General features: G+C 46.6%; 1 protein-coding gene across 2 annotated transcripts; it reads left to right on the forward strand.

The window, feature by feature from the left end:
• Positions 1 to 18: 18 nt before the first annotated feature.
• Positions 19 to 10,225, forward strand: SHOX2 (short stature homeobox 2). 2 transcript variants are annotated; one of them, XM_029939986.1, is made up of 5 exons: positions 19 to 450; positions 3,360 to 3,568; positions 5,975 to 6,032; positions 6,326 to 6,414; positions 7,947 to 10,225. In XM_029939986.1, the coding sequence occupies exons 1-5, from the start codon at positions 99 to 101 to the stop codon at positions 8,238 to 8,240; spliced, it is 1,002 nt and encodes a 333-aa protein (XP_029795846.1). In that variant the 5' UTR covers positions 19 to 98; the 3' UTR covers positions 8,241 to 10,225. The 2 variants fall into 2 exon arrangements, with proteins under 2 accessions (XP_029795846.1, XP_029795847.1); XM_029939987.1 differs by having other exon boundaries at positions 7,983 to 10,225.
• The last annotated feature ends 242 nt before the right edge of the window (positions 10,226 to 10,467 follow it).

Raw genomic sequence — 10,467 nt, forward strand, 5'->3', positions numbered from 1 at the left:
TTACTGGGGGGGCTGGAGCAGTAAAAAAAGAAGAAGGAAAAAAAGAGCGGGGCTTGTCTGGGAGAGGTTGAGCGTGGGGCTGACCGGCATCGGCTGCGATGGAAGAACTTACGGCGTTCGTCTCTAAGTCTTTTGACCAGAAAGTGAAGGAGAAGAAGGAGGCGATCACGTACCGGGAGGTGCTGGAGAGCGGGCCGCTGCGCGGGACCAAGGAGCCGACCGGCTGCACCGAGCCCGGCCGCGACGACCGCAGCAGCCCAGCAGTCCGGGCGGCCGGCGGAGGCGGCGGCGGAGGAGGCGGAGGCGGAGGCGGAGGAGGCGGAGGAGGTGCTGGAGGAGGAGGAGGAGGAGCAGGCGGAGGAGCTGGAGGAGGGCGCTCTCCCGTCCGGGAGCTGGACATGGGCGCCGCTGAGAGAAGCAGGGAGCCGGGCAGCCCGCGGCTCACCGAGGGTAACGGCCTAACCCCCCAGCCGCGGTTCCCCTTCCCGCCTTCCTGACTCCTCTCTGGCGGGAGAGAACCCCGAGGCCCAGCGGGGAGAGGGGCGGGACGCAGAGAGGGCCCTTGGACCTCAGCTTTGGAAGCTAGAGTGATGATGGAGGGGTGGGAGTCCGGTGGTGTGCACGGTCGTGGGTGGGGTCCGAGTGTGTGTGAAGAGGGGGGGTGTGGGGTTTGCGCGCACCCTTCTCGGATGCTCTCGCTATTCCCATTCCACTGAAGCGAATTTCACCAGCCAGAGGATGGGCCCGAAGCCCAGACGGCCCACGGGCGGATGGGGAAGTTCGGTGGGCCCGGCTGCCCCGGGGGTGCTGACAGCGGCTGGGCCAGGCGGCGGGATTCTGGTTAGCATCTCGCGCCGAGTTTGCGGGAGTCCCTTTCCTAGGCCTGAGAAAGAAAGGAAAAGAGAGGAGAGAGAGAAAGAGAGTAAGAGAGGATATCACGCTGGGGTCGCCCCCCGGGTTTCGGGCCACGGCTAAGATCCACTCCACGAAGATCCTGGATCCTCGGATCCCGGAGGTCAAAACTCCCATTCTCTTTGAGCTACTAAAATTGAACGAGGCCGAGGCAGGCTAAGGTCCAGGCTAGGCTTTTTCTCTCGGGAGACTCTTTAGGCTCCCTTTGGGCGGGGGGGGGGGGGGGGGTATTTCGGTATTTACACAATTGCATTACTGTTTCGAATCATCTCTGGTTTTGTTGGGAGTGGAGAGGGAATCCTTTCGTGCCAACAAAGTGTTAGGAAATGGCTTTATCTAAATGGTGGAACGTCCTGTACCAATCCAAAAGAGTTCAACAATAAAATTAATTTGGCACTTGGTGCCTGCAGTAACTGGTGTGCTGCCATATTTTTCCAATTAAGAAAATATGTGACATGCGTAGAATCACATATTTAAGCAAGCAATTAAGTTGTTTATAACACGGTCTGTTCCTGTTTAGGCCAATAAATGGAAATTTGGGGGTGATATCGAGATTATATTAAGTCTATTAATCAACTAGAAATATGGACTTCTTTCTCTTTGAAGCTCCAAAAGTTTGAGAGGTATCCACTGTTGATGACACGAAATAGACAAAGCCTTTCTCCCCCGTCGCCAGAATCTGAAGGCTGTTTTTCGTATTTAAATTTCATTACAATATCGGTGGAAATATTTTCTTATTAACTTGGCCCCGAATGTTTGCTATAATGTTGTCTGCTTCTTCCCCCGTGGAAGGACAAATGTCCATAAAACGAACTCTGAGAACAAGAAATGCGGGCAACACCTAAAATCACCAAAGCTAGAATGCCAGATTGGGCTGGTATCTAGAGGCTCCCGCAGACCAGCCAGTAGGTCCTCCTAAATTTGAAAGGTGGTAGCACCACTGTCGGGCGGCCCAATGCAGGCTCCCCGGCTGAGTCCGCAGCTCCAGGCCCTGGGTATACCAGCACGACGCATGGTGCGGTTAGGGCCACAAGCCGGACGAGCGGAGTCCTGAAATTGTTGATTTCCAAGCTCAGGACAAGTATTAATTTCTCTTCAGGCCGGCTCTTCCGGAAATGATTTTTTTAACACCCATGCTGATCGGGATCCTGAGCTAGGAAGAACGGCAAACAGCCCCGACTACCCAAACTCAGCTTTGTCACCTTAACAACCCAAGGCTCCGACTCGGGCACAGAAGATGAAGGTTCCAGAGGGCAGCTTATGTTGATTGGGCTCTCCTGATCACTGCCCCTTGGCATGTGTGTGTGTGTGTGTGTGTGTGTGTGTGTGTGTATTCCTCGGGTGACTCTGTAAGCTCACATTCGCAGAGGTTCTGTTTTTAAAGGGAGAAGGAAGGACAGTAAAGTAGCAACGGGTGTGTGCAAACCCAGAGCAGAAAAATGCATATTTTATTAAACAACCGAGCTGCTGGTTGCATGAAAAGGCTTTGAGCAACCAATAGAAACCAAGGATCACAAATGTTCCGCTTGAACCTGTTGATCTCTGTGGGTTTAAGCGTTTAGGGTCGAGTCTATCTTTCCAATGGGGAGGGAGAAGGAGAGAACAGAGGCAGCGGTCTGTTTCGCGCGCAAGCGGACTCTGGTTCTCCACCTCTCGCCTTTTGGCCTGGCGTGGGCGGCGAGTCCTTCGGGCCGCCAACATGGCGTGGGGCCTCCTTCCAGGCGTCCCGTGTCTGGTGTGGGACATAGGGACGGCCTGGGCACCCATGGGCTGTCCGCAGGGTTTGGCTCGGACCCTGGGCCAGCACCGAAACCCCGGAGAGGGTGCTCCCTGTGCCGCGCAGCATCCGTGTCTTGTTCTGCCACCGCGACCCTTGGGCCCAATAGTTCCCAAATTAGAGCAGCAAGTTTGAGAGAAACAGAGCCGACAGCCGCCGGAGCTGGCCTGAAAATGGCCCAGCGCTCAGGGAATAGCCGGTGAGAGGCCAGTGCATGGCCTCGCCGCGCCCTTCTGCCCTGACCGGGTTCTGTGCCTGGCCGGGCGCGGCGCTCGTGATTTCTGGTGTGCTTGGGAGAGTGTGAGTGCTAGAGAGGGTGAGTGGAATGGATTTGGTGTTCGCGGTGGAAGGCAGGGGACGGTGGAGTGCACAGTAAGGAGGTGAGTAGGATACAGTTGCAGAGTGTTGGGGGTGAATAGCTGAGGACAGGCGGCCACCCAGAGTTGATCTTTTCACGTCTCCAGAATCCTCTTCCTCAGGGCAGGGTGAGACATTGGACAGGAACTCCGGGAGGGGGCAGGATCCTCCATCCTTTTGGAGACAAATCTGGTAACAGGATTTGCTGTGTTGTTTTTGTCGCGTGTGTGTGTGTGTGTGTGTGTGTGTGTGTGTGTGTTTCTGTGTGCGCGCGTGGACATATGTGTGGTCCTACTTGTGGTGCCCCCTCCAGTGTCCCCGGAGCTGAAGGATCGCAAAGAGGATGCGAAAGGGATGGAGGACGAAGGCCAGACCAAAATCAAACAGAGGCGAAGTCGGACCAATTTTACTCTGGAACAACTCAACGAACTGGAGAGGCTTTTTGATGAGACCCACTACCCGGACGCTTTCATGCGCGAGGAGCTGAGCCAGCGGCTGGGGCTGTCTGAAGCCCGAGTGCAGGTACGTAGCTATGAGGGTGTCAAGGCAGGGCTGGGGAAGTGGAGGAGGGGCATGCGTGGGATTAGAGAGGAGGCTTGGGGGACACACACCTAGGGCCCAGGAGGTTCAAGAACCTGGAGTGAGGTGAGAAGGGAAAGTTATCTTTCCTAGAGGTCCTATTTTCCAAAGTTAATCTTAGTCTTATAGCCTTAAAAAGGTCCTATTTTCCAAAGTAAATCTTATAGTCTTATAACCCTATCCCAACATATGTTCCCAGCGGAAGAAAGCTGTGCTGGGCTTGCTCCCAGAGTTTCTATAAACCACACCCCCCCCTCCTTGCCTCACGATGCCTTTAATGTGGTTTAATCCTAATGGCCTACTTTTATAAGCCTTAAAAAAAAAATCCCACAAAAAACGTTTTATCTTCTGGATGCCTTAAAAGTTACAACGAATATTTTGTTCGCCTGAGTTGGTTTTCCTTGCGGGTCTGCTCCGGGGTCTAGGATTGCCAAGCGGATATGCCAATTAGGTTTATAGATGTACAGACTATAAAGAAAATTAGCAACTGTTAAGTGCGGAAATTTACAGTTTGCCGTTAGCAGTCCATCTCAAACTGTGTGTAAAACACTAGAGCAGTAAATGCATTTTGGTCACTCTTTGTTCCTTCACTTAACCAAGGCAGCAAACCTGAACCTACAGAAACTTGATTTTAAAACAACTCACATATCTTAATATTGGCATTCCCAAAGTCCAACACCCAACAAGTGCTTACGTGATGGAGTTAGGGTTGGAGCAGGTTTTCTTTACTGGTTGTGGGGGTGAATATAAAGGCAATAGGCCTTGGGGGCATTCAAGGTGGAAAATTATATACGTGCATGCATATCCTTCCAGTTTTATGGAGAAAACATTTAAATGTTTCAGATTGTATTTCCGCTCAAATATTAAAATAGGAGAAAATGATGGTCATTATTTGTTTGAACACATGGAGCAGTTTTAGGCCTGAACATCTGCAGCTGTTACAAAGTATCACTGTAACAGATACTCCCAGGGTCTCTGGGCGCAGAGACCACCATCTGCAGCAAACTATGCAATTCTTATGGGGCTTCCCCGCATCTTGTAATAGGATCAGGACAAAAACAGAGCAGTCACGTTGAAGGGGAAAAGTAATAATAGGCTGCCTTGGTCATCACAGCCATCAATAGAAGGCTCTGCTCTTCCTTTTTAAGCCTCTCCTGCTTTGCTGTGTGTACTAAAATCTCTAGAGGCTCAGCAACCCCTTAAAGACATGATGATAATTATTACAGTTATGAGCATTAGTATCGCAGCTCCAACTCTTCTAGGGGAAAAAAGAGGCAAGAAGCCTCAGGCCATGTGAGTTACACAAAGGATGCCACCCTGGCATGAAATCTACCCTTCTATTACACTAAATGGCAGGGGAATTTTTGACGATTTACATTGACTATGACACTGGCTTTCAAAAACCAGAAAAATCTCTGAAGCAGTATTTTTCTTTTATAGTTTTTTTTCAAACCTTAATTTGTGAATCAGTCAATATGCTGTATTATTGGACCATAATGCTGTATGATTGGAGTGTAAAAGCAAGCTTTATATGAATTTTTAAAAATATGTCATACTGCCTTTAAAAGTTGGCAAGTTTATTTAAGAAGGTAATATCTGGGAGAAGACAGTACCCGGAGTTACTTGGTTCATACCACATCCCCTTTTCACAGCATGTTGTTCTTGTTTTCTCATAAGAAGTGAATTATTGTTGATCTTTATTTTTTCATACTTTTATTTAAGTTTTAGGGTTATTTTCTAGATGCGTCTCTACTACCCTAAAAGCTTTTTCTATAGAAGAAAATTAGATTATCATGATAATGGCACAATTATTCTGCTACCGTGTTACACTCTGCTGCACAGAGGAACAGAGAAATTCTAAACTTCTTTGTAGTGAGGCTTTTATAACACTAATTACCTCTTCTCCCACTCTTATCTTCCTCCCCCCACCACACACACACACACACACACACACACACACACACACAACCCAGAGTCACTATTTGCTTTGGTGTTTGTTTTTTTTTGAAGATAAAGCTAATTAATATTACAGGCTATTAATGAGCACATTCTTCTCAGGTCTTACTGGGCAAACATCTAAACCCATTATCATTTTGGTATCAGGTATCAGGGATAGTTTTAGGCCTTGGGGATTCTGTAATGTAGAAAGATGAAACCAGGACTAATAATAATTTATCAAGAAAGAATTTATCTTGCAAAAGTCTATGAAATCTATTTTTGTCATTCACTTCCATTATTTGACTTTGGAAAATGAGTGTGTTTTTTATAATTCAAATATTGCTTGCTATATCTCTCAATCCTTGCCTAAAACACTACATCTAGGTTTTATTTTGTTTTTCCAATTTGTAGGTTTGGTTTCAAAATCGAAGAGCTAAATGTAGAAAACAAGAAAATCAACTCCATAAAGGTATGCTTCTCAAGGAAATGGGAATTGGGTAATACTGTTATACAAAGTCAGAAAGAAACTTCTAGAATATAATCATGGTCTTTATTTAAAAATCTGCTCTGAAGGCAGTTAATGAGAGTCCTAAAGTTTGGGAGTAAATTGCATTTATTTTAATTATGGCAGCAGTGTAGGAAGATACCAATCCCCCAGGTCCAGAGGAATTAATTCTATCTTGGTATCATTTGGAACCATAGAAAACAATGCTGGAAATATTAACCTCACGTTACTGTGTTTTGTTCCCCGTTTTTTAATAGGTGTCCTTATAGGGGCTGCCAGCCAGTTTGAAGCTTGTAGAGTTGCACCTTATGTCAATGTAGGTGCTTTAAGGATGCCATTTCAGCAGGTAAGTATAGCCCACTTTCAACCTGTTTTGAACTGTAAAATGACCTGGATGTTTCCTTGAATTGTTGAATATACCTTCTCTCTGAGTCTCAATGTTGGTGCCCATGAAGTTGAAGAATAATTTTGAGATGATATAGTAGATTCATTCCCCTTTAAAAAAAAAAAAAACCTATGCAATGTCAAGGGCCTACGTGTCTAGTCCTTTCCATCCTCAGGGGAAACCTGCAGGGGCCTGAGGCCAGCAACTGGTCCTTTAAAAATGCACTAAAGATTGCACTTGGGGAGAGAAAGGAAAAGCCTTTTGATTAAGATTTTGTCAGATCCAATACAGAGGTTAGTCCTCAGGTGTTTTCTAAGGCAACTTTCTAAATATTTTTCTAGATATTTCTTACCCCTTAGTCACATTAAATGTGTCTGGCAGAAGAAAAGTAAATAAATAAAAGTACTTCCATCTCAGACTTGATTTTTTAAAGGTGCCTCTGCAAACAAAGCTTCATCTCTAGTAGAGAGGGAAGCCTTGGTCTTCCCAGGGATGCCCGGCCTCTGCAATCCCTTTCTTAGGCATAAAGAAACCTTTAAGACTACATTTTAAAAGGACAGCCTGCAGCAGTGATTTAATCCTGGGAAACCCCAGTGCTCTAAATGCCCTGCTCTTCAAGCCTAAAGGCACATGCCTTACCCAACCAGTGCCTGACCTTCCCCATCCTCAGCCAGGACCCCTGCTTGGTATGGCTATGAAGTCGTGAATTAGCTCTCAGTTGGCAGCACCCTGGACTGGGGAGACACCTGGGTGTACCCATGTATTGATGGTTAGTGTTAGGGAGATCTTAGCTCTCTTGGCACCACAGGACTCTAGCGTCCTGATGCTAGGCTTTTGAAGCAAGAGAGAATGCTTGGAGAAAGAGAGAGTGGGATCTTAAAAGGAGACCCTCACCACTCAGAAAGTGATCTGCAGGCCTGCAGCACCAGCACCTCTTGGGAGATAGTTAGAAAGGCAGAATCTCAGGTCCCAACATAGACAGTGTGAATCAGAATCTGCATTTTAACAAGATCTGCATTATAACAAGGGTGATCGTTACAGCAGTAAACGTTACAAGTACTAACAATTGTGCCAATTGTCATGAAGATACATTAATTTCCCTAAGTGACAAGAAAAAGTTTTAGTTTGCTAGTTAGTACTCGGTTAGTGCTTGTTAGTGCTTTAGTGGGGTAAGGGGTGTATGATGGCCTCGAGAGAGCCTTTCCAAATTACCTTTGTAATTTTGAGAAGGGCGATGTTTTAACACAATTGCAATGTTGTCCTCTGATGGGCCCAGCTCCTGAGGGGGGAGGCCATCAGATAGGAGTCCCCCAAGGCCCAGGGAGATAAGGCGCGGAGCGAGTTGCAGCGACTCTGGCGCACAGGAATACCCCAGATTCAGTAACAGACTGAGGAGGTCAGCCAAACGCCCCTTTCCTGTCCCTAGCCCCAGCCTTCCCCCTCGCCAGGCTGGACGCCGTTAATGCTCTGTTTCTATTCTGTTGTCACCCTAGGATAGTCATTGCAACGTGACGCCCTTGTCCTTTCAGGTTCAGGCGCAGCTGCAGCTGGACAGCGCCGTGGCGCACGCGCACCACCACCTGCACCCGCACCTGGCCGCGCACGCGCCCTACATGATGTTCCCGGCGCCACCCTTCGGACTGCCGCTAGCCACGCTGGCCGCTGACTCAGCCTCCGCCGCCTCCGTGGTGGCTGCCGCCGCCGCCGCCAAGACCACCAGCAAGAACTCCAGCATCGCCGATCTCAGACTGAAAGCCAAAAAGCATGCTGCCGCCCTGGGTCTGTGACGCCAACGCCAGCGCCAACGTCGCGCCTCCAGCGCGGCGTGCACCCTGCACACCCTCCGTGCCCCGCTGCTTTTTTGTTTACCCCCTCCGGACCTCTGGAACCCACCCTCTTCCCGCCCCGCTGATGGCCCTTTGCCCCCCTCCACAACCTGGACTCGGAGGGCGAGACTCCGCGCGGGACCTTCGATCCTACGAGACGCAGCAGCTACGTTGCTCCTGACCATTCACCTTACCCAAGGGCATAGAATTCGGCTTAGTAGGGGCAAGTTTTCGGGAAGTCTGGAGAGAGACTGAGAGAGACTGAACCCGGGAGCGCTAGGACAGCGGAGTGTGGCTCAAGGCAAAGCTGCAACGATGGACTCGAGTAGAAATAAAAGTCCTGTTAATAAAAAATGAACAAAAAAATAAAAACAAAAACAAAGTAGAAAAGACAAACCAGAGAGAAAAAAGAAAAAGGGAACTTATTGCTATCTGGCCAGAAGCTGAAATTGGAGAAAGAACAGAGGAACAAAAACAAAATTTAAAAATGAAAGCATTTTATACATTTAAAAATATGGAAAATAACCCGGACGAATCTCCAGAGAATGGGGGGGGAGGGGTACCAACTTAAAGTGTATGTTTTTTTAATGGGCTGAAAAGGCAAAACAGAAGGAAGAGGTATACTTATTTAAAGAACTAAGGTTTAAAAAAGTGCGCAGCTGGGAAGTTCACAGGTTTTGAAACTGACCTTTTTCTGCGAAGTTCACTTTAATACAAGAAATTTGATAAGAGAGGCGGGCCTCCTTTTACGTTGAATCAGATGCTTTGAGTTAAAAACCACCACGTATGGAAGAGTAAGAAGAGGGAAGACAGTATACGAACGAAGAGAGGGGGAAAATGATGTTAATACAAAAAATGTTACCACAGACAATGATTTATCTGAGAAATTATTATGGCAGCACTGTCCAGACTGCTGACAGTAAATTCCAGTTTTGCATGTTTCTTGTATTCCATTGATGGTGTCTCCCCGCTCCCCTGCTTTACTCACATGCACTTACTACATTTTCATCTTCAGTATGAAAACAATACCAAAAGCATCTGGAAATTGATATATCTCAAATCTATATTTTTTGCCCTGTCTTTGATCTTGTCGGACAAAAGAAAAAGGTCGGAAGGGAAAAAAAATTTACACTCTGTCCCAAGAAGACGGAGGCGGGCAGGAAATGTGGGGAAAGGAAAAAGAAAAGAAGACCAAATGAAATAATAAAGGTACAGCGCTTCACAAGGCTCCTAGCACGTAGTAGGCGCTCAATCAATGTTAGTCTCCCCCCTCCCTCCTTTCTTGAATTCCTTCCTGCTGATTTCCTGATGTCCTATTTGAGAACCTTGCTTTGTTTCCCCCTCTCTATCCTGTCACACTCACCTTAAATAACACCCAACTAGATACAAGCAGTTAGGTTTGTGTAAAATATGTTGATACACACGAACAAAGTTTATTTTGGCTATAATGTGTGAACTGATGGTTGACTTTCAACATTTGCATTTTATCTCACAAAGGTGTATATTCAAGTAATTTTGTTTGTTTCAATTCATGTAGCTATTTAAACTGGGATACCCTGGACTAAGCAATCTGTATCCCAATCATTAGAAAGCTCCTTAGTTGTGTTTTTTTTTCTAATTTACAAGAAAGAGGAAAAGCTCTTTTAATGAACTTTGGTATGCGGTTGAGCTTTGTAATTATTTGTTCTCCATGAAAACAAAGTTATTTATATTTGCCATATTTTTTCTAGTGTATTAAGTTATTTTAAACAAAAGAAGATGCTGTTATTTCATGATGTGTTGTTGGTACAAAATGTTTCGGTTTCACCTCTGTTAAACCTTTTAAATAAGTGCCAAGTTATTAATTGAAGACACTTTGCGATCAATTGAATGAAAATAGTATTGTTTCATTTGATGGGGTTCGCGTCATCTTTGTTCCTGTTACTATTAAACTATCCGGGATAGTCTTTCCTTCTTCCTTTTTGATTAATGCGTATCTCTCTCTCCAACACATCAACTTAGAAAAGCGCTTGCCTCTGCTTCTAAGAACCGCTATTAAGAGGCGATGAGAATGGTGGCCCCCCCCCAACATTTTTATCCACCCAGCATAGAAACCGAATTGATTTTACACCAGATCAATAAAGGAACAAATAATATGCAAAATAATATAGAATAGACAACCCAGGACAAACTCCCATTCTTCCATTTT

Source organism: Suricata suricatta, chromosome 5 (assembly GCF_006229205.1).
Source record: "Suricata suricatta isolate VVHF042 chromosome 5, meerkat_22Aug2017_6uvM2_HiC, whole genome shotgun sequence".
Lineage (NCBI taxonomy): Eukaryota > Metazoa > Chordata > Mammalia > Carnivora > Herpestidae > Suricata > Suricata suricatta.